General features: G+C 41.5%; 1 protein-coding gene across 16 annotated transcripts in view; it reads left to right on the top strand.

Moving 5' to 3' along the window:
* Positions 1-8,496: 8,496 nt before the first annotated feature.
* FAM169A (family with sequence similarity 169 member A) overlaps positions 8,497-21,723 on the top strand; it is a 57,597-nt gene continuing 44,370 nt past the window's right edge. For 3 of the 16 annotated variants that reach the window (XM_078384519.1, XM_078384510.1, XM_078384520.1), the window contains exon 1: positions 9,066-9,202. Coding sequence is in view for 4 of the 16 variants with exons in the window: in XM_078384509.1 (XP_078240635.1) it covers positions 9,003-9,134 (132 nt within the window). In the remaining 12 variants the exon portion in view is untranslated. The other 13 variants (XM_078384509.1, XM_078384508.1, XM_072992650.2 and 10 more) reach the window with 9 other exon arrangements.

The following is a 21,723-nucleotide window of genomic DNA, read 5'->3' as shown; positions in this document are numbered from 1 at the left end:
CATATGCACAAAATATTCCACAATACTGTATCCATTTATTGTGAGAAAACACAATGAAAAGACTGGGAAAAACTCCATTTTTAAAATGTGAGGAATGCCATTGGATTTAAAGGACGGGAGGTGCAGTATTCTAATTGAGATCACAGGAAAGGGCAGAGCTCAGAAACTTTGCTTTTTTGGACTCTAGTTCCAGAATCCCCCAGTCACCTCTGGAAATTGCAGTCCAACAAGGCGACAATTTCCAATGGTTGTTGTGGGTTTTTCGGGCTCTTTGGCCATGTTCTGAAGTTTGTTCTTCTAACGTTTCGCCAGTCTCTGTGGCCGGCATCTTGAGAGTGCTGTCCTCTGAAGATGCCGGCCACAGAGACTGGCAAAACGTTAGGAAGAAAAAACTTCAGAACACGGCCAAAGAGATCGAAAAACACACAACAACCATTAGATCCCGGCCATGAAAGCCTTTGTGAATACAACAATTTCCACATTGGGGGAAAAGAAGACACATGCACCACCTCCTGTCCAATTTTATTACAGCAATTTGCAAAAATGATGTTTAGATCTCACAGAGCATCTACTATAAAGCACAATTTATTCCTTACTTGCTGCCTAAAAATAAATTACTTTTGCTAATAATGTTAATAAACGTAGTTGATGTAACAAAGTTTTTAAATTTTATAGCAATGTTGTATCATTGTCTGCATGGTGTAATGAGTCCGATAGCCTAGTGGAAGTTTCTGAATTGTTACTTTTGTCTCTTCAAGCTCTGTTCCAACTTTAAAACCACAGAGTGTGTCCAACATTATGTGTTAGAAGAGGTAGCCGTGTTAATCTGCACAAGCATATCAGGCAAAATCCAAAGTAACAAAACAATACAACAAAAGAAACAAAAACATATGGCACCTTAAAGACTAACCATTCTAGTTTAATGTAATCTTTCATGGACATCTCCACTTCTTCACACATTAATGTTATGTCTGTAACCATTATACTGTACTGCATTTCAATTTAAGCTCTTGTGGACAGGTCAATTTCATGAAACATTAACATTATGTTTGTTACTCTCAGATTCTTGCAGAAAAAGAGAAAAGAAAATTGGACAAAAGGGAGGCTTGCCAACCAACTGGAACATCTTCTGGCTGGCTTATTCTGGTGCCTTTAATACTTGCTTGCTTTGCTTTTTTGTTTGTTTGTTTATTATTTCCACTTCAATACTGCCTCATTAGTGCAAACATTCTCTAGGTGACTCACAAGGAACAATAAATTAGTTTAAAAACCCACTTATGATACATACAATAAAAATGGATTGAAAACGCTGTTGCTAGCTAAACCAATAAACCTACCTTTAAATAGAATTACACAAATTAAAACATATTTAAACATTTCAGGTCAACAGTTCAACACTAGTAGAAGGCAGCTTTGTATAATTAGATCTTGATTAGATTCTTAAAAACTAAAAAGAAGAATACCTGGAAAATCTCTGTAAAAAGTATATTCCAGAGGGAAGGGGCCACAACTGAAAAAGCCCAGTTCCTGATGCTAGCTCTTTTGGTGTCCTTAGGTGCCAAAAATGTTTAACATCAAGGATTGTGAGGAGTGGGTGGGTAGCTATTTTGTGGGAAACACGCTCCACCAAGTATCGATGTCTCAGACCATTAAGGGCTTTATAGGTCATGACCAGCAGCTTGAATTGGGCAATGAAACTAACAATAAAGGCGTACCAAGACTGGGGATATATGTTCATATCTGCTGGTACCTATAATCAGTATGGCAGCTACATTTTGGAACTTCTGAAGTTTCCATACTGAATTCAAGAGTGGCCCTACATAGAGACTGTTACAGTATTGGTAATCTATTTTAGAGATTACCAATGCATGAACAACTGTCGTTATCCAGGTAGGGGTGCAGCTGGACAATCAACCAAAGGTGATAAAAGGCATTCTTGGCCACAGCAGATATTTGTGCCTCCATAGAGACAGCTGGGTCCAAGAGTAACCCCAGCTGTAAACCCAATCCTTGAGGGAGAGTGCAACCCCATCAAGGTCAGGTGAATATTTATCTAACCTGTCTGATGATCTTCCCAACAGAAGGACCTCTATTTTTTCTGGATTCAGTTTCTTGGTTCTCATCCAGTCCATTATCAATCCCAGGTAGTACTCAAGATTTATGTGACATGCCACAGCTAAATGTGGCTCATTGACAAATTTCTGGGGAGCATCTTTGTTGTACAGTAGACTTTGTGAGACCAGGCATGTGACTGAGATGCATTTCTGCACCTCATGGCACGGTGCGCCAAACTTACATGACTACCAGCAGAATTCTAGCCAGGGGAGTGTTCAGAGCGTTGGGCTGGTTCTTGGGAGATCCAACTTCTAGGCCCCCGTGAGCCATAGGGCTCAATCAGTGACCGGGGGGCAGTCACTTTCTCTCGTCCTGACCCAGCTCATCTTGTTGTTGTTGTGATGATGATGATGAAATGGATAAGAAGAACACATATATAGTGGCTTGAGCTTAGTGGAGGATAGATATGTATAAATGTAATTAATTAATTAATTAATTAATGAAATTGATGAAATGGGCTCTAATCCCCAAAATCTAAGTGTGTGGCAGCTAAGGTATGGTGGCACATGTGACAGAAAAAGTACTCTTCTCCCTCCTTGACATTAAAAATATAATAAGAAATTAACTAAACAACTCACAACTTCCTACCTTTTCATGATAGCCATAAGCTGCGATATAAGGTAGATGTTTCACTCTGCCTAATGGTAGGGCTGGCCCTTTTACTCAGGCAGACAGGCTAAGGGCCAACTCATAGCCATTAAAATCCTGCCTACTGTGCAGAGCATTTAAGGCATCTTAGCACTGGTGATGCAGAACAGATTGTCTGATAGCCCCATCTTGTGGCCAAAGTTTTCTTTTTTTAATTTATTAAATTTAAATTAAACAATATAAACCTACTACCACACAAAGACAAAAAACAAACAATAAAATACAATTACATAAGTGCCACCATCATCTTCAGGGCTAGCATTAAACTTCATACAATCCATTTTCTCTTCCCTCGGTGTATATCCCTTCCGAAATACATATTCCAAGAATACATTCCATATTTTCTTAAAATCGTTATTTTTTATTGGCCTCTTCTTATTTTCATATCACATATCAATTTGTCATTAATTGCCAAAGTTTTCCACCATGAATTTTATTATGTTTTACTTAAGTTTATACAGGAAACTAATAATCACGATATGGAACAGAATACAGTACACTATTCTATTAATAATAACCACATGCTGTCAAGTCACTTCTGACTTCTAGTGACCCTTTTCAGGGTTTTTCAGGTATAGAATACTCAGAGGATGGCTCTTCTCAAAGGAGGTACAGTATTTGTTATTTATTTTATTTGTTTGATTTATATCCCGCCCATCTGGTATATTCTACCACTCTGGGTGGCTTACAGAATATCAAAAACAATTTAAAAAAACATAATAGCATTAGCATACAACAATAACAAATAGTGCAGGAATAAATAAATAATAAACAGCAAAGCAAAGAAATCAGTAGTTGACAGGAGGGAAGGCCTGGATGTACATCCATGTTTTCAGTTGGCATTTGAAAGTGCCCAGCGTTGGGGCCTCGCGAATTTCCGGAGGAGGTTGTTCCAAAGGCGAGGAGCCACCGCCAAGAAGGCCTGGTTTCGTGTCTTTTCCCTCTGGGCCTCCCTCGGCGTCAGGCTCCTCAGCCTCACCTCCTGACTCATGCGGGTGATCCGAGTAGATCTTGGTGGGAGCAGGCGCTCCGCCAAGTATCGAGGTCCTAAACCGTTTAGGGCCTTATAGGTAAGCATTAGAACTTTGAAGTCAATGCGGAAATGGATGGGCAGCCAATGCAGTTTAGCCAGAACAGGAGAAATATGTTGGTGTTTTCTCACTCCAGTAATGAGTCTGGCCACTGCATTCTGCACCACCTGAAGTTTCCGCATCAGCCTCAAAGGTAGCTCCACGTAGAGTGCATTACAGTGGTCTAGTCTTGAGCTTACGAGCGCATATACCAAGGTAGTGAGTGCCCCCATGTCAAGGTAGGGTTGCAGCTGGGCAATCCGCCAAAGGTGGGAAAAGGCGGTGCGGACTACCAACACCACTTGGGTTTCCATGGTGAGCGTTGGGTCCAGGTGTACCCCCAGGGTGCGATCCCCATTCTTAGCAGCCAGGGTCACCCCCCCCCCCAAATGTGAGAGAGCCACCAATGGCATATGGAGATAATTGCTTCAAAAAAAGAGGCTCAGATGACGATCATGGTGGATGGGTCAAAAGGAGACTAAAATGGGGGAATTTAACATAGTATGTGTTCGTAAGGTTGCACCCCAGCTGCAGTTTAATCCAAATGAAACTTATAGCACTTTAAACACCGTCAGCTTTTATTCGGTGGACACTTTTTTAGGACTTTCGACCACTTTGTTTGCTTTATTTGCATGCCATCAGACGACCCTTCTTTGGATGCATGAATGGGGCTAAAGCGCAGGAAAGTAGGGAACCAAAACGCCAACCTCTTGCTGCGCAGCCAGTTCCTTAAACCATTGAGCATCCAGCCAAACCAATAAGAAAATGGCTTTATTAGACCATGAAAAAGATCAACAATAGGTGGCATTTCAAGTATTGCAGAATTGTTATTCTGTGTTACAGTGTGTGCTTGTTGTGGGGAAGAAACCCAAAAATCAATAGATCATGCCAGTCAACTGTTGAGACTTCAGGATTTAAAAACCAATTGTGTCTGTAACACTTGACCAGGATGATTTCTGGACTTTTTTGTTTCTCCTGCTCCGAACTTTGCATCACGCAGTTTGAAGAAGAGTTGTGCAGAACTCAAAAGCTTGTTTGCTTTTTATATTATAGTAGTCTAAAAGAGGCATTAAAACCTATGTGACTCCACCCCACCCTCATTTTATCACATGATCAATTTCCGCACATGTTGAATGCTCACGCTTGTTTTGCGGGGTTTATGAATTGTCCTTGAATGGGTTAGGGTGGTTTTGTGTTTTTTTTCTCAGCTATCCCTAGCTAACTTCCTAAACACAGAATCAGCATGGATCCTACTATCTTGTCAGTACAGCGTCACAGTTTTGGAAATTACTGTAATCTGACTGAAAACAATGTGATCCTAGAGATGGGGGTATTCATATATGAATATCCCCGCACAGGTGGAAATAACGAGGGTCCACTCATGATTTCACCACTGACGCGAGCTCTTCAGACCTTCCTATCGCACCGTTGTCCGCAATGGATTACCCAGTCCTAGCAGGAAGCGGGATGACAAGCTTCTCTGCTAGGATGGGGAGTGACTAATCCATTGCAGAGAACAGCACGATAGGAAGCCTCTGTGGAGCTGGTGGCAGTGGCGAAATGGTGAATGGACAGTCCGACTTTTCTTCTCTGTGTTTTTGTGTTGTTCCAACGCAAACCAAAGAAATGAATATGTGAGTACCGAAACATTTGCAACTGCAACAATTTTCTGAGAGAAGGGTTGCATTTTCTGACAGCATTGCAAGGGTGCCAATATTTTTGGCCATGACTATATGTGTGAATGGGATGGTGGATGATTGTGCCTAGCTCAAGAATTGGGAATATGTGACTCTCCAGATATTGTGAAACTTACCTTTGTTCACAATTGGTTATGTGATGGTGAAAGGTGCTGTCCAGCAGTATCTGGAGGATTGCTCCCTCTTCTGATTTAGCAAGCCTGTGGAACAGGGAAATAATACAAAGTACATGGCATTAAAGGGAGAGTACAACTCCCTCTTTCTTGGGGGGGGGGATAGGTAGTCATGAGGTCATCACTCAACTTGTGCTAATTTGTATAATAAAGCTCCTTCATTTTTTCACAAGGCTTTTAAAACTCCTCACCCTATACATCTAAGATAGAAAGAATCCTGTTAAAAACAGTGAACAGAGCAGATAAACTATTATATTGCTTAATAATTACTAGCTGTGAATCATAAGTAGCTGTTAGTTCATATATTTGGAGGAAAAAAACAACTACTTTTGTTCCAGCCATACTTCATAGGAAATGAACTCTTGGAATACATGCATATTATTCAGAACAATATTGTCATAAGTGGGAACTGTAGCATCGTGTACTCAGGAATGCAAATGTATTTTTTTAAATGCATCTAGAAATGGAAAATTTATGCATCCTATCTGGCATAATTAACCATACTAATGTCAATGCTATTAAATAAAAATATGATTTAGATTAATTAAGCTTTTCTCTCAGTTTAAGAAGTAGGGTAAATTAACATACTAGTTAAGTGAAAATTAAGTGAAATTGCACGGTTCCTTAATTTCTCTGCTCTAATTTAATCCAGATTTTCAGGAGTCAAACAACAGAGCTAGGAACAAATATGAGAACTATCTCATATAGTTTACAACAGGTGTTTTTAAACGTAAAAAATAAGCCTAGAATCTATGAAAATATAATGAAAGGCACTTGTTGTAAATAGCCCATATCTGATTCTAGTTGAATCTCAAGTTCAATGAATGCCATCTAAAGGATAAAAGTCTGCTTAACGAATCTTTTATATTTGCTGTTCTGTCCCATCTAACCTATGATTACCTTGTGAATGAGAGCTCTCCATTATGTCCTGTCCTCAACAGCCCTGCTTAGCCTCTGGCTTCCTTTACAGCAGTGGTTTCCAATGTCCATAAATGTTTTTGACTAAAACTCCCAGAAGCCTTCAACACTAGCTGTGCTGGCCAGGATTTCTGGGAGTTGCAGTCCAAGAACATCTGGAGACCCAAGGTTGAAAACCACTGCTTTAGAGAGTCAACCAATCTTATATTTGATCTTCCTCCTTTCCTGCTGCCTCTTTTCCCAGCATTATTGTCTTTTCCAGAGAATCTTATCTTCCCAAGATGTGCCAAAAGTAGGGAGGTCTCAGTTTTATCATTTTTGTCTCCTGAGATAGTTCAGGCTTGATTTGCTCTAGGAATCCCTTGTTTGTCTTTCCAGGAGTCCACAGTATTCTTAAAGCTCTCCTCCAGCACTGTGTTTCAAATGAACTTTTTTTTCCCTGTCAGCTTTCATTAGTGTCTGGTTTTCACACCCATACACAGTGACAGAAATTACAAGAAGGTGGGTGATTTTGGTCTTGGTTTCCAGTGACATATTCTTACATTTGATTATCTTTTCTGATTCCTTAATTGCTGCCCTTCTGAGTCTCTGTCTTCTTGAGATTTTTTTGGATGTACTTTTGCCGCCTAGAGTGGTCTTTTAGGCCAGATGGGCGGGGTATAAATCAAATAAATAAATAAATATTAGTACTGATGACTGAATCAATTTCTTCATTATCTAAAGTTGTGCAGTTTTTCTGAAGTCATGATTTTTGTTTTCTTAATGTTCAACTCCAGTCCTACTTTAGCACTTTCTTCTTTCACTAAAAGTAATTTCAGGTCATTGGTACTTTCTGCCAGTAAGATGTCATCTGCATATCTTAAATTATTGACGTTTCTTCTAATTTCCACTCCTTCATCTGAATCTAGTTGAACCTTTTGTATGATATGTTCTGTGTACAGATTGAACAGATAAGGGTATAAAATGTTGGCATATTCTTGTTAGGATTTTGACATATTCAGTGTCTGTGTCTTCAGATAGTTCCATTGGTGTCTATGGAGTCTCACCTCCTGAGGGCATTGCTCTCAGCTTCATTGACATACTCAAATCTCAAAGAAAGGGTCCTATAGTTACTGAATAAATTTATTTTACTTCTGAGTAAATATGTGAAGAATCAAGTTGTAGTTTCACTGGTTCCATAGTACTGTGGTACTGAACTTTTTGTAAATAAGGTTAAGAGGAATAGATCTCACATAGGTAAAGGTAAAGGTTCCCCTTGACATTTTTAGTCCAGTCGTGTCCGACTCATCCCGTTTTCAAGCCGAAGAGCCAGCGCTTGTCCGAAGACAGTTTCCGTTGTCATGTGGCCAGCGTGACTAGGGAACACTGTTTTACCTTCCCACTGAGGTGGTACCTATTTATCTACTCGCATTTACATGCTTTTGAACTGGTAGGTTGGCGAGGAGGTGGGACAAAGCGACAGGAGCTCACTCCGTTGCATGGATTTGCTCTTACGTCTGCTAGTCTTCTGACCCTGCAGCACAGGCTTCTGTGGTTTAGCCCGCAGCGCCACCACGTCCCCAATAGATCTCACATAATTCAAGTAAAAAACTGAATTCCAGGAGCCTAGTCTAGGCCTAGATTACTGTATTTCATTCTTTATTCAGTTATTTAAAATAGTTCAATGTATTTATCTCAGTGATTCTATCTATACCAGTTTTATGCTTTGTTTACAAACAAAATCAACACTGGAAACATTAACAGGCACCATGAAAACATGCACATATTAAGCATATATATATATATATATATATATATATGATGGAGAATGAATGAATATATATATATATATATATATGCTGGAGAAAGAAAATTTCGTCAAGGGCCAACCCTTCTTTATTGAAGGTTATTTCATGTTCATGCTTATCGATTTTCAGTAATTTTCTATTATAAGCCTAAGTACAAAAGCTATCCTGGAAATGATGGCTCCATCTCTCAGCAAAACAGAGGATGCAACGCTGCTCTTTGTTCTCTCCCACTTTGCTTCTGTACCATTAAAACCGACACCTATCAGTCACACTGTTCTCTGGAATATTTGTTGCCATTTCTGAAGAACGCTGCAGCAATATTGCAGGATTACAGAGGGTGAGGGGGGAAATAGGAAGAGCTCGGCTCCCTCTCTCTCTTTTGACATGGGGAGTGCGTCGTTTCCAGCCTTGCCTTCCTTCATTTTGCGTTCCCAAGCCGCCCAGCTGTGCCGCCTCATACAGAGAATGTCCAAAATGGGTTTGAAGCGTTAGGGTCCGACTGGGCCCGCGTGCCTTTTGTGGCCGCTGCTGGGTCGGGGCCACCAAGCAGATGAGACCCCGGGTGCTGTCTGGGAGCTCCCGACGTTTGCAAGAATGAGTGCGTCAGAAACCGAGGGAGGAGAGGGGCGACCAGAAGGGGAGGGACAGCGGCGGCGAGCTGAGGCGCCTGGTAGCAGTAGCAGCAGCAGCAACAACAACCTCGGCAAGGGCAGAAACCGAGCTCCGGTGAACCCAGGCAGCTCCTTCCCAGCCCCTTCCCCACATCTTGGGAGGGGAGAGAGCGCGTGGCCAAGGTGAGCGGGCGAGCGGGTGGGCCGGCGAGGAGATGGGTGAGCAGCGGACCTGCTAGTGCGGCTGCTGAAGCTAACCAGCCTCCGTCACCTTCTCCTCGTCGTTTTCCCCTCCCCGGTAATCCTGAGAAGCTGGGGGCGAGCAGCAGAGGCCCTCCCACTCCGCGGGGCTGCGAGTGTGTGTGAGGGAGAGGCAGGAGTAATAGTCCTTGCTTAGGGATCTCGGGTGGCGAAGTCCGATGGGGGTTTGACTTTTCCCTCCCCCTTCCGTCCCCTCCCCTCGAAAGGAGAGGAACCAGCGGCTGCATTGGGCTCGTCGTGGTAATGCAGGTACGCGGGGAGAGGAAGCGAGGGAGGCAAGGAGGCAGGGAGGGATGCCGGCGACTCAGCTTTTGCACGCGAGGGATGCCGGCCGCCGACTTCCCCCTCCCCTCCCCATCGGCACGTGGCCGCGCACCCACGCCCCCCTTCCCTCTTTTCGGGGATTGACTGTGTCTGTCAGGTAGGAGGCTGCGCCCCCCCCCCCCCGCGGACGTGTGCAGCCTTACGCTCATTGAAGCGTTGGCATGCCTTACGCTCCTGAGGCGAACTGCGGGGAGGCACCCTTGCATACTCTGTTGCCGACGCGCCCCCCACCCCGAAAGGACCCGAGCGCGCGCTGGTGTTCGCGCGCGGCCGCGCGTGCCGGGTTTGGGTTTTTTTTTTTCCCCACACCCACCTCCCCGCCCAGTGCTGGTCTTCTGATCCCCGGGCAGCCGCGGCAGGAGGCCGGGCGGGCGCGCGCCGAAGTAAAAAGGGGGCGGGGGGATCTTTTCGTGCCGGCCTCAGCCGTGGCGAATGAATTAAAGCTGCTCTCCAGGCGGAGCAGGACGGTTCCGGTGGCGTTGCAATCAAGCGAAAGGTAACCCGGCTGCATTGATTTGGAAGAGACAAACGAATTACGTCTGGTGCCAATGCCATGAAATCGCCAGACGTGGTTTCCTACTCTAGTGTTTTTAACACGCCCCCTCCTTTATCTTCCATACGACTGCGACGTCGTATCTAGGCCACTAATTCTGCTACAAGGGCTAGTGATGTCTATTATTCGGAAGAATGCCTTCACCGGAGGAGGATTTATCCTTTTATTTTAAAAAAATGCGTGTGGTATAATCCATATTTAAAGGGAAAAGACCTGTGCGGCTTGCACTCTTTTTTAAATGGCGCATTGTTTACACGACGATGTTGGGCAGGGCCTTTTAACAAGTTGACTTTGCTGTGTGTTTGGGTGCTTTTTGAAGGAGAGATGTATTTGCCCCTCCCTTGCGTTATAGGCAAGTTCTGTGGCTTATCTACTCGGAAGTAAATCCTTAGGTTTAATGGAATTTATGCCCCAGGAAGTTACGTGTACGCTCTTGAAAATGTAGGCAAATCTTTATCTGGAGTAAAAAGTGTCTTTTAAAAAACACACCCAAGGTTGAGGTTCCACGAAGGTCCAGGAGCCATGTATGTATGTATTGCTTTACATTTTCCATAGAGGTTGAGGAGATTTAATTTCTCTGATTAGCTATATGCAATTGCACACCATGTAACTTTGGTTGATGTAAATTGGGGTATGCTACTAAAAATAGTTGTGGTCTTCCCCACACCCTGTTGTTCTATTCCAGTGTAATGGAGATAGGGCCCTGTAGAGACAACATAATTTAAGGTGCCCTCTTGGGCTTTGCAAAGTGATATAGTGCTTGCTACTTACAGTATATCTAATATCATTGAATATATGACTTCTGTGCCTTGAATTTAATGTCTGGGGGAGTGATCCATCTGGCTTTTTACAAGGGGTTTGATTCTGTAAAGTCCCTCCCATAAAGACCTTTTAAAACCGCTTTGGCTTATGTCACTTCTGCATGCCCTTTGTTTTGATCATTGCCCCTGGCATGCCATCTGTTCTACATTTTTGGTCTCAAACTTGCGCAAATTCATAATTTTTCTAGTCTTCTGAATAATTTTTTTAAATCAATTTCTGCTGTGTTGCAGAATTCTGCTTTAGATTCTAGTAAGAACTGAGGATCTCATTCTAGACATGTTGACCTTAATCTGTGTCCTCTAGAGTAGACTTTGGTGGGACCCTAGTCCATGAAGATTTGATTGAATAGGAGATGGGAAGCTTTAATCAATCTAAACTGCAACTCCAGGAAGAATTGCAATGGAATGAAGATTTGTTGTCTTATACTTTAGAAACATTGATAATATTGTGTCAATTGTATTGTTGTCTCTGCTGGCATAGTTTTGAGACATGCCAGTGATCGTAGCACAAGGACTTAAATATTTTCTTCAAATTGACCATTTTGAATTTGTAAAGGAGAACTCTCTTCCCACTTCAACATAAAAACAAACTAACTTCCAGCTGATATGGAGAGAAAAGGGACATATTTGTCTGAATATACAAAACCATGACCAGTCTCATGGTCTACCTTGATTTTTATCATCTCATATGTTTTGGGAAGTGCAGTTTACTCAGTGTGAAGACCCGTTGTCTAAAGTTAGCAAATTTAATTCCACTTTTTAATGTTCCATCCTTTGAACATCAGTAGAAGATACATTGGTGAGCTCTTTTAATCTCTCTTCCCTATTTTATTTCTGTTGAAAATGTGGGCATAGCTTTTTGCAATCTGTCTCAACTTTAACTGGTGTTTTCCAAATGTCGTCGTCAGTTTCTGGAGCACTTGGGCCTCTAGAATTGACACATTACTCTGGAAGAAGTTGTTTGTTATTGACTGTCTGCTTTAAAATTCCAGCATGTTGCAGAGGTTGCATTTGTAAGTTGTATGGGTCTTCTGGATAAATGGTTAGGCCTGGAGAGGTGAAAGCCTGGGGAAAAATGAGAAAGAATACTGTACTATGTTTTGCAATATAAAATATTTGCTATTTTTGAATGAGTGAAATGCTTTTAAGAACAAATGTTGCAAAATGTATACAATTTGTTGTACAAAATGTGTTCAATCTGTTGTGTAAAGGTTGTCTAACTTAAAAATCTGTGATATTAGAGATGGGCAATTCCTGCATACGCTGTAGATAGACGCAGTGCTCATAATGTCTGCACATGTTAGATGTTGCCATTTTCATAACATACAGGTAAGCATGTATAAGGCTTTGGTTGCTTGTTCTTTTTTGGGGACCATTGTTTTGGTCTTGATAACACAAACACCCTTCATATGTTGTTCTTCAGACATTCTACTCGCCTTGTGCTTGACTTTTTCAGCTGTCTGAAACATCTGATATGCTGGATCAGATAGAGTGGAGAGGTTTTTCCCCCCTCTAATATTAATATATTTGCAGTTTTGTTTACAGAAAACTATGAGATTTATACTCTTGAAGTGTCATTCCTGTACACATTTGCTAGAATTAAAGTCCACTAAGCAGCACAAATTTTATTTCTGAGTCTACAAACATGGGATTGATCTACAGATGTCTTGATTTTTTAAAAGTATCTTAAAATATACTAGGATATTTGTACAATCATACAGAATAACTGTGCAGATTATTATGTAACATTATTATTATTTACATTATTACATTACATTATTATCCCACCTTTCTGCAAGTGAGCTCAAGATGGCATATGTGATTTTGTGTCTTCCTACTTTATCGTCACAATAGACTTGTGAGAAGAAATGTCCTTTTGCCTGCTGATGTTAAGAGATCTGCTAGCAGAAGAGTAAAAAAGGGGTCAAGAAGGGATGGTGTGGGGAAGAAGCTTTATTAAACCAGACCCAAACCTCCTTCAGCCAAGGGCCCCAACTGCAATGCTGGCACAATGCAGGCCAGTATAAGGGGAGTCCTAAGTAATTTCCAGCATGGCAAGCTTGAGAGCAGTTTGGATTCAGCATACAGTCATGCCCCGCTAGACGATTACCCCGCTCTACGATGAATCCGCATTATGTTGATGTTTTTGCGATCGCTAAACAATGGTTTAAATGGGGGAATTTCGCTGAGTGATGATTGGTTCCCTGCTTCGGGAACTGATTTTTTGCTTTACGACAATCAGCAAACAGCTGATCGCCGGCTTTCAAAATGGCCGCCGGCTTTCAGAATGGCCCCCCGCTGTTTTCTCGGATGGATTCCTCGCTTTACAGGCACAGAAAATGACCGCTGTATGGAGGATCTTCGCTGGACGGTGAGTTTTTCAGCCCATTGGAACGCATTGAATGGGTTTTCAATGCGTTTCAATGGGATTTTTCATTTCGTTTGACGATGTTTTCGCTCTACAGCAATTTTGCTGGAACGAATTAACATCGTCAAGCAAGGCACCACTGTATTGTCAACTAGCCCTCAACCATCTTGGTTGATATTTCTCTTCTAATGGAGTGCAGCATGCTTAGAGCTTTGTAAACTATCCAGTTTACCATAGTCTCTCGAGAATGAAGGATGTCTATGCAAATATCCACTTCAAACACAAATCCAAATCATGACAAATGTGAATTTTTGCATCTCAACGAAAGATAAAGATAACATCATTAGGACTCTCCTAACCAGTGAACATTAGCTCTGGATCCTGGTGAATCTGAACATTCCTGATGTTGTCTGATTTCAAAATATAAGCAGGATTGGTCCTGGTTAATACCGTGTTTCCACAAAAATAAGACAGAGTCTTATATTAATTTTTGCTCCAAAGAAAGTATTCGGATTATTTTCAGGGAATTATTTTTTTCATGTACAATAATCCACGTTTATTCAAATACAGTCATGTCATTTTCTGGTTGCTGTACAGTGATGGAGGGCGGGCTTTTACTTAACTAGGGCTTATTTTTGGGGTAGGGCTTATATTATGAGCATCCTGAAAAAATCATACCAGGGCTTATTTTCAGGTTAGGTCTTATTTTCAGGGTAATTGAATGGGAGGCCACCAAGAGAATATAGGGGAACTCCATCTAGGATTGAGAAAGATCTTGCTTGAAATTCCGGAGAGTTGCTGCCTGTCACAGTTGACAGTGCTAGGCTAGTTGAGTCCATAGGACTTTATAGGATTGCTTCCTATTCCTTTTTTTGCTTTCTGGTCAGCTGTGGATTGCAAATGATTAAACCCTGCTCCAAAAGTTTGCAGTGGAAGCCAGTTTGCAGTTGTGCACTATAATGTCCTGAAATGTTTCGAGTAATTCCAGCCAATTCTTAGAAAAGTTTTGTACTTGGGTAAAGGATGAGAGCGAGAAGGAAAGTATTATTTTGCCTCTTGTGTCCCCTGACAAACCTCTGACAATTTTGGGGCACCCCGTTTCCCTAGGTAGTCAGCAATTTTGGCAGGTACATGTGGCTTTAGAGGGAAAAAAGGAAAAAGAAAACTTGGTTGTAATTTCTTGAGGTCATTTAGATTAGAAACCTGGCCAATGGTGTGAAAGGTAAAGGTGAAGAAAGAGAGGCCAAAATCGTATTACTAATAGTGTAACTTTTGGAAGCAAATTGCCCCAGCTTAAGAAATCACTGTAGATATTGTCAGTTGCACACTGAATTAAATAACTCGGTATGCAATTTATGATGCCTGCAGTCATTTCTTAACTTAGATCAATTTGCCTCCAAAAGTTACACAATCTGTGCTATGTCATTGTAACTAGTTAAAGAGAATTTGGGCCATTGCAGTACCTCAGTATCCAACACTGGAGGAACTGGGGCTTATTTATTTATTTATTTATTTATTTTGCTGCCTCTCTAACTAATTCCAGAAAGCTTTTAATTGAAATAATATCAGCTGTGGGTCTGATGACAATTTTTAGAGTATATATTTTTTATTGCATTTTAATTATTTTGCCCTTTTATTTTGCCTTTTTATTGTATTTTAAATGTTGTAAGCCACCCAGAGACCTTCGGGTAGTGTGGGCGGCATATAAGTTAAATAAATAAATAAATAATAAATAAATAACTGGAGCCATTTGTGGTACCATAAAATCTGCTTCCCAGCTCTGCAGAGCAGGCTTTTAGGATGCTTAGAGACAGGTGTGTGAATGTGTGTCACAATTTTTAGTGTAAGCAATATGACGCAGTGGATGTTCACTATTGGATTCTAGCCACCTAAAATCATAAATGTCAAGCAGTAGGAAGTCTACTTGATGCATGGCGAAGAAGGAATGAGAGCAGCAACAGCTCAACCAGCATCCAGTCTTTTGGTAAATCTGTCAGTCAAATTGTGGAAGCCAGTTCATTCCATGGTAAAGTAACGGTCCTGTGTGATTTTTTTTTTTTGTATTTGCTCTCTTCTTTTTGTCCTCGTTAAAAGATTTAGATATTTGCACGTAAGTGAATTAATCCAAAAAAAGAGGATTCCCAGGTACTGTTCTTTGTAAGATAATTGGTGCTCATATGAAAGGTGGGAGAAGCCCAGTTTGGAGTACATAAAGTTGACAGTGAAGATGGTATATAAGAATACAGGAATGGCTGCAATCAGTGATATATTTGACCTATAATAATTCATAGCTTTTCTAGACTCATCTGTTCTCCAGCATCTATATGGTGGAGATTGGTTCAGCTGCACCAATATTGTTGCAGAACATTTGTTTTCTTTGTTAGGTTTATTAGTTACCTTTTGTCAAATAGTTCTCTGAGTGGCAACATAAGCACAGATAAAATGCAGATAAAAGTCGCATAAAATCCACACGGGCATCAAAAGTGGCAGAAAATGTCTTTTAACACCACTTACCCTCATAACATAACAGCAACTACTAAAAGATCTAAATGATTTCAGAGATAAGGTAACTTTTAGGTTCAAATTGGGCAAGGAAAATATTCAGCAGTTTAAAGCATCATTAAAGTATAGACTGGGAAGGATGGAAGTAGTTAGGAGGCAATAGGCCTGTTTCTTCTCTCCCCTGCAGTTGATGAGAAAAGTGAAGAAAAATTAAGCTTAAGCTCCCTTTAGCTCCGTACCTCTTAGCAGAATTAACACCAAGACAGCCTGTTGGCTTCTTCCCTGGAGAGACACCGCCTTATCTTTTTTTTTTTTACTTGCTAGGTTTAACAGGCAAGATCTGCCAATTTGCAGACCATATCAGCTGAAGTTACTAGGAGAACCAGTGTATTGTTAAGAGTTTTAGAAGGTTCTATCTTGGAAGGCTTATAGTTGGCTGGTGGGTTTTCCCTGGGTTGCCATGGGTGTATAGTTCCTCTAAAGGTAACCTATGCCCCTTAGCAAAACAACAAAAAAGCAAAAAAATAAAAAAGAATAAATAAAAAGACAAAAACCTGGTGGCACCTTAAAGACTAACTACAGTGGTGCCTTGCTTAGCGATGTTAATTTGTGCAGAAAAATCGCTGGTAAGCGATAAGATCGCTAAGCGAAAAAAGCCCATAGAAATGCATTAAAACGCGATTAATGCATTCCTGTGGGCTTAAAACTTACCTTTAAGCAAAGATCCTCCATAGCGCCGCCATTTTCGGTGCCTCTAAAGCGAGGAATTAGTGCCTGAAAACAGCGGGCGGCCATTTTGTTTACCCGGCGGCCATTTTGGAACCGCCGATCAGCTGGCCGAAAATGGGGGCTTTGCGATGATCGCTTCCCTGCGATCATTGCAAAGCGAAATTGCCCCATAGGGAACATCGCAAAGCGATCACTTTTGCGATCGCAAAAACAGCGTCGCTAACAGTTTCATCGCTATACGGAGCGATCGCTATGCGAGGCACCACTGTATGTATTTTTTATGTGAGCTTTCATGGACAAGACACTTTAAGGTCCACCACTTTTTGTCTTCTCATTTGTTCTTTTTGGATTATTATTACTTTACCTTTTGTTTTTACCTATAATGTTCTTGTCAGGTCCATGCTATTTGTAAGTATAGCTTAGGAATTTAGCTTTCTCATTTTGTCCTGGATATTTATACCAAATAAGGTTTGATCACTTTTATTATTATATTCTTTGTACCATTTCATTTGGCTTTTGTCTTCTTTTTAAAATTAAAATACTTCTCCACTAATTCTGTATGTATGTGCATCGATATGGACTCCCGTCGTATTACATGTAACATCTCGCTTCTTAATTTTACCTTACCTGTAATTACATCTTTGCTTGTGGGTCTGAGGAAGCAGAAAATTCAGGGTTATGCCTGTTGCTTGCTTACTAACCACTAGGATGTCCAGTAAAGTTGGGTGCTTTGTCAGCACTCCCCTTTATCCAGCCATTTTAAGAGGGAACGGTGACAGTACCTACTAGTCAGGGCTATTGTTAGCCCTGGTTAAGTTTACAATTCCAAGGAACAGGGCTTCAAACCAAGCCTTGGAACCTTAGCAAAGATGCAACTCCTGTTGCAAGTGAGCCTTTATATTCAGTTTGAGGATTTGCTGTGGTGGAGACATTTCTGGAGGTGTCACCTGGTTGACCTGTATCAACAAGGTGGGTCTCCCTTTTTTGGTGTACAAATATGTGTACCTGAGATTTTCTGTCTCGTGGCTTTGATTTGATGAAGACTTTTGTGTACCTCTAAAGCCTATATGCTAGTGAGAGGTCTAGTAGTAGGTTTAAATTTTCCATATACAGTGGTGCCCCACATGACGATTACCTCAGTTGACGACGAATCTGCTTTACAATGAGTTTTTTGTGATCGCTATTGTGATCGCAAAATGATGATTCAAAGGGTTTTTTTTTCGCTTAACGATGATCAGTTCCCTGCTTCGGGAACCGATTTTCTGCTTAATGATTCTAAAACAGCTGATCGGCGGGTAGCAAAACGGCCGCCCACTGTGCAAAATGGCTCCCCGCTGTGTTTAAGATGGATTCCTTGCTTTACAGACACTGGAAAATGGCCGCCCTATGGAGAATCTTCGCTGGACCGTGAGGTATTTGCGCCATTAGAACGCATTAACCGGTTTTTAATGCAATCTAATGGGTTTTTTCTTCTACTTGACAACGATTTCGTTCTACAGCGATTTTGCTGGAACTGATTATCGTTGTCAAGTGGGGTACCACTGTATTTCTTAATGGTATGTATTGATGCAGAAGCACATTTGAGGAGAAACTGCAATTCAGTCATAGAGACCATGTTTTGCACACAGAAGGCCGCACATCAGTCCCTGGCAGCCACAGGTAGGGCTAGGAAAGAGACATTTCTTTTCTGGTGGTGAGTTGCTGTGCAAAAAAGTAACTATCAAAACTTTTTTGTTGATGGGACATGTAGATACATCTGTTTTATATGATGTAGTGGTCAAAATCCTGTTTTGCTGTTATGCAAAAGACACAACTTTTAGTGGCCAACAGCCATAAAAGAAATCTACATGGGTATTAATTATCAGGCGGCTCTGCATGCAACAAATAATGCCTATAGAGATTTTTTGAATGAAGGACAATTTGCTGTAACAGGAGTTTGGCTGAGGTGTATTCTTTGCGTGAGATCATGTACTGCCTCTGGCAAAGATGTGCACATGTAATTTCGGAGAGCTGCTGCCCATCACTGTGGGCAATCTTGGCCTTGATAGGCTGGTAGTTGTTCTTAAAAGACAGCTTTCTGTGTCCTGGTGAAATAGGTACAAATTGCCATAGAAAATGGTAAAGACAAGGAATTTTGGATAGAACATACTTGTTTTGACTTTGTTAGGTTCTGCTTTATTGGAAAAAACAACTCCAACATGAGGAACCCACCATTCAGAGGTTTTGTGTGCATTTCTTTTTATGCTAAACTTCATGCATAATGAAGGTGTGTCACTTTGTTAATCTTATCAGCAAATGTTTCATTGTTTTAAAAGTTATGCTTGAAAATAATGCTTTTTCTGAAAAAGTGGCTGCAGTCCTATTGCTCATTGTAGGAAATTGCACTAGAGTAGGTCAGTTGAATCAGTGATGACCTGATGTGTTGGCTTATGTGTAAATATTGTTGGTTGAAATGGGCCTACTCTAATTGTGACTTACTTCACTAAAGTAAGTTGCAACTAGAGTAGACCCATTTAAGTCAGTGGAACTAGTGAAGGAGTAGACCAACCAAATCCCCACTGACTCAGTGGGTCTACTCTAGTGCAACTTACTGCTCTAAGCAGGTGTGAATGGGTTCATTTTCAAATTTTGACAACTCCTCACTTTTTGTGAGAAATATCACAGGAGACGTCTTCTTAACTTTAACAACGTTTTCTTTATTAGTTACAGGCAAATAAACATTATTCATGATAGGATCGAAAAAGCTTAACTCAGGCAACATTCCATAACTGTCCAACACATAGTCCCGAACACCATCCATTGAACTTATAGGGGTGCTGGGCCAAACTTCTCCGCATCGGTTGGCTTCCGAAGGGGTGCGGTTCGCACTGCGCAGATGGTGCCGCAGCATGGGTGCTGAGCCCAGTCTCCTTTGGGAGGGGGGTATTGTATCGCGAATCTGGTCTAATTACCCACTGACCTCTCCCTTTATTCTTGGGGAAGACGATACCCGACCACTCTAACGTTTCATATTTTACCTCTCCTCCTTTCGGGATGGGATCTGGTAGTGGCCTAACTTTAGGTTGGGGAAATCTCTCAGCAACTCCTGTGTCTTCGCTCTCTCATACAGTGGACCCTCTACTTACGGAATTAATCTGTATTGGAACGGTGGCTGCAAGTCGAAAAGTCTGTAGGTCGAATCTCCATTGACCTAAAATGCATTGAAAACCAATTAATCCCATAACTGGCAGTTTTTATTCTATTTTTGTTCCATTTTGGTTTTTTTCTGGTCTGTAAGTCGATTCTCCGGCTGCAAGTCGAATCTAAATTTTGCGGCCAGAGAAGTCTGTAACTCGAAAAGTCTGTAAGTCGAGCCGTCTGTAAGTCGAGGGTCCACTGTATCCTCTCAACCTCTCCAGCTCTCTTTTCTGTTTCCATAACTCCAGCTCTACCTCGGACCGCCGCTCTCCCTGACTACCTATACTCTCCTCCCAAACTGACAGTTCCTGCTCCTCCCCTTTCTTACTCCCGTGCTCTTCCACTAAACTCACTTCAAATTTCCCGCCTTGTTCTGCTGTCTCCCTCTCTTGCAACTACGTTCTCTCTTTGGTCTGCCTGTTCTTTCCCACTCTCGGGTTTTCCCTACCCTCTTTTCCTTCATCCTCTTGGGATGGCACACTCTCTTCTGGACCACCTTCACAGCAGGATTTGAGACAAAATGGTGCGGTTGATTAATGCAAGGACAAGTCTTGTGTATCCCTTCGTCTCTTGTGGGAGTGCTGCTCCCATGTGCCTCCGGCAGAATAGCCATTGATAAGAGTTGGCCTGAGCTTCAGTGCAGCCGCTTCTGGAAGGCATCCTGTTCTCCTTCCTGACTTAAATGGCAGCCTTTGCGGCACATTCTTTAAATAACTGTAGCTATAGAAAATGCTGCTCTAGCCAAATTCCATTTCACAAGCTGGATTTAAAAATGCATGTGTTCATGTGTTCTGGATTGCAAACTAAAAAGGAAAAGTATGTGCATGTTCGTATTTTTACAATGGATGTTTGAAGCTGGGGATTGTCTGCATTTACTTATTTTGAACACTTTTGTGTTTGTCGGGCATAAAATAACAGCATACCATGCCATGGACAGAGCAGGTTTGTTTTATAATCAGGAAGTTTTCAGAAATTGGAGAAATTGGAAGGTTTGGCTTGCAATTTATTTATGTGTGTGTAGGTTATACTGTGTAACTCACCAGGGCAAATCACACTAATGTATGATGCGGTGGCCCTACTGCACAACAAGTGCCTGGTTAATAATGTGATGGATACTTTGTTACTTATGAAATTGTAACGTACACATGTATAAATCACCAACAGCTAGATGAGAGTGTGGTTGTTTCTGGGAGGCTGCTTGAAGATAAGGCAGGATGATTATGCCTGATTTGCATTGGGATGAGCAATGCTTTTAAAAATTAACAATTACAGTTGTGTTCAAAATTATTCAACCCCCAATGCTGTAAAGGGGTTTAGGGACTATAGTGTACATTTGGAATTGTATTCAGAATGAAATCCTACAAGGACGTTTTAAAGAACCAAATGCAACTAAAATAACATCAGCTGTTTATGTAATACAGTAGTAAATGTTTCTTTTGTGGTTTCTTCATTGCCACAATTATTCAACCCCTTAAAGACTACCACTCTGAAGAAGAGAGGTTCATTCATGTGTTTTCGATCAGGTATTGAAAACACCTGTGGATGTCACCGAGCACCAATCAAGCATAATAAGCACCAATTAGGCAGCTTTAAAAGGACTGTGATACTCAGCTCCTTCTAGACATTTACTGGTGTGGTTACAAACATGGTGAAGTCAAGAGAATGGTCCAGGAAGACAAGAGAAGAGGTGATTTGTCTTCACAGGAAGGGCAATGGCTATAAGAAGATTGCAAAGAAGTTAAACATACCAAGAGACACCATAGGAAGCATCATTCACAAATTCAAGGCAAAGGGCACTATTGAAATGCTACCTGGTTGTGGAAGAAAGAAGATGCTGACTTCGACTGCTGTGCACTACCTAAAGCGTAGAGTGGTGAAAAGTCCCCGTGTGACTGCTGAGGAACTGAAAAAAGATTTGTCAGATGTGGGTATAGAAGTTTCAGCTCAGACAATAAGGCGCACACTGCGT

The sequence above is a fragment of the Pogona vitticeps genome, chromosome 2, assembly GCF_051106095.1.
Source record: "Pogona vitticeps strain Pit_001003342236 chromosome 2, PviZW2.1, whole genome shotgun sequence".
Lineage (NCBI taxonomy): Eukaryota > Metazoa > Chordata > Lepidosauria > Squamata > Agamidae > Pogona > Pogona vitticeps.
This window is presented reverse-complemented; position numbering and strand designations above follow the sequence as displayed.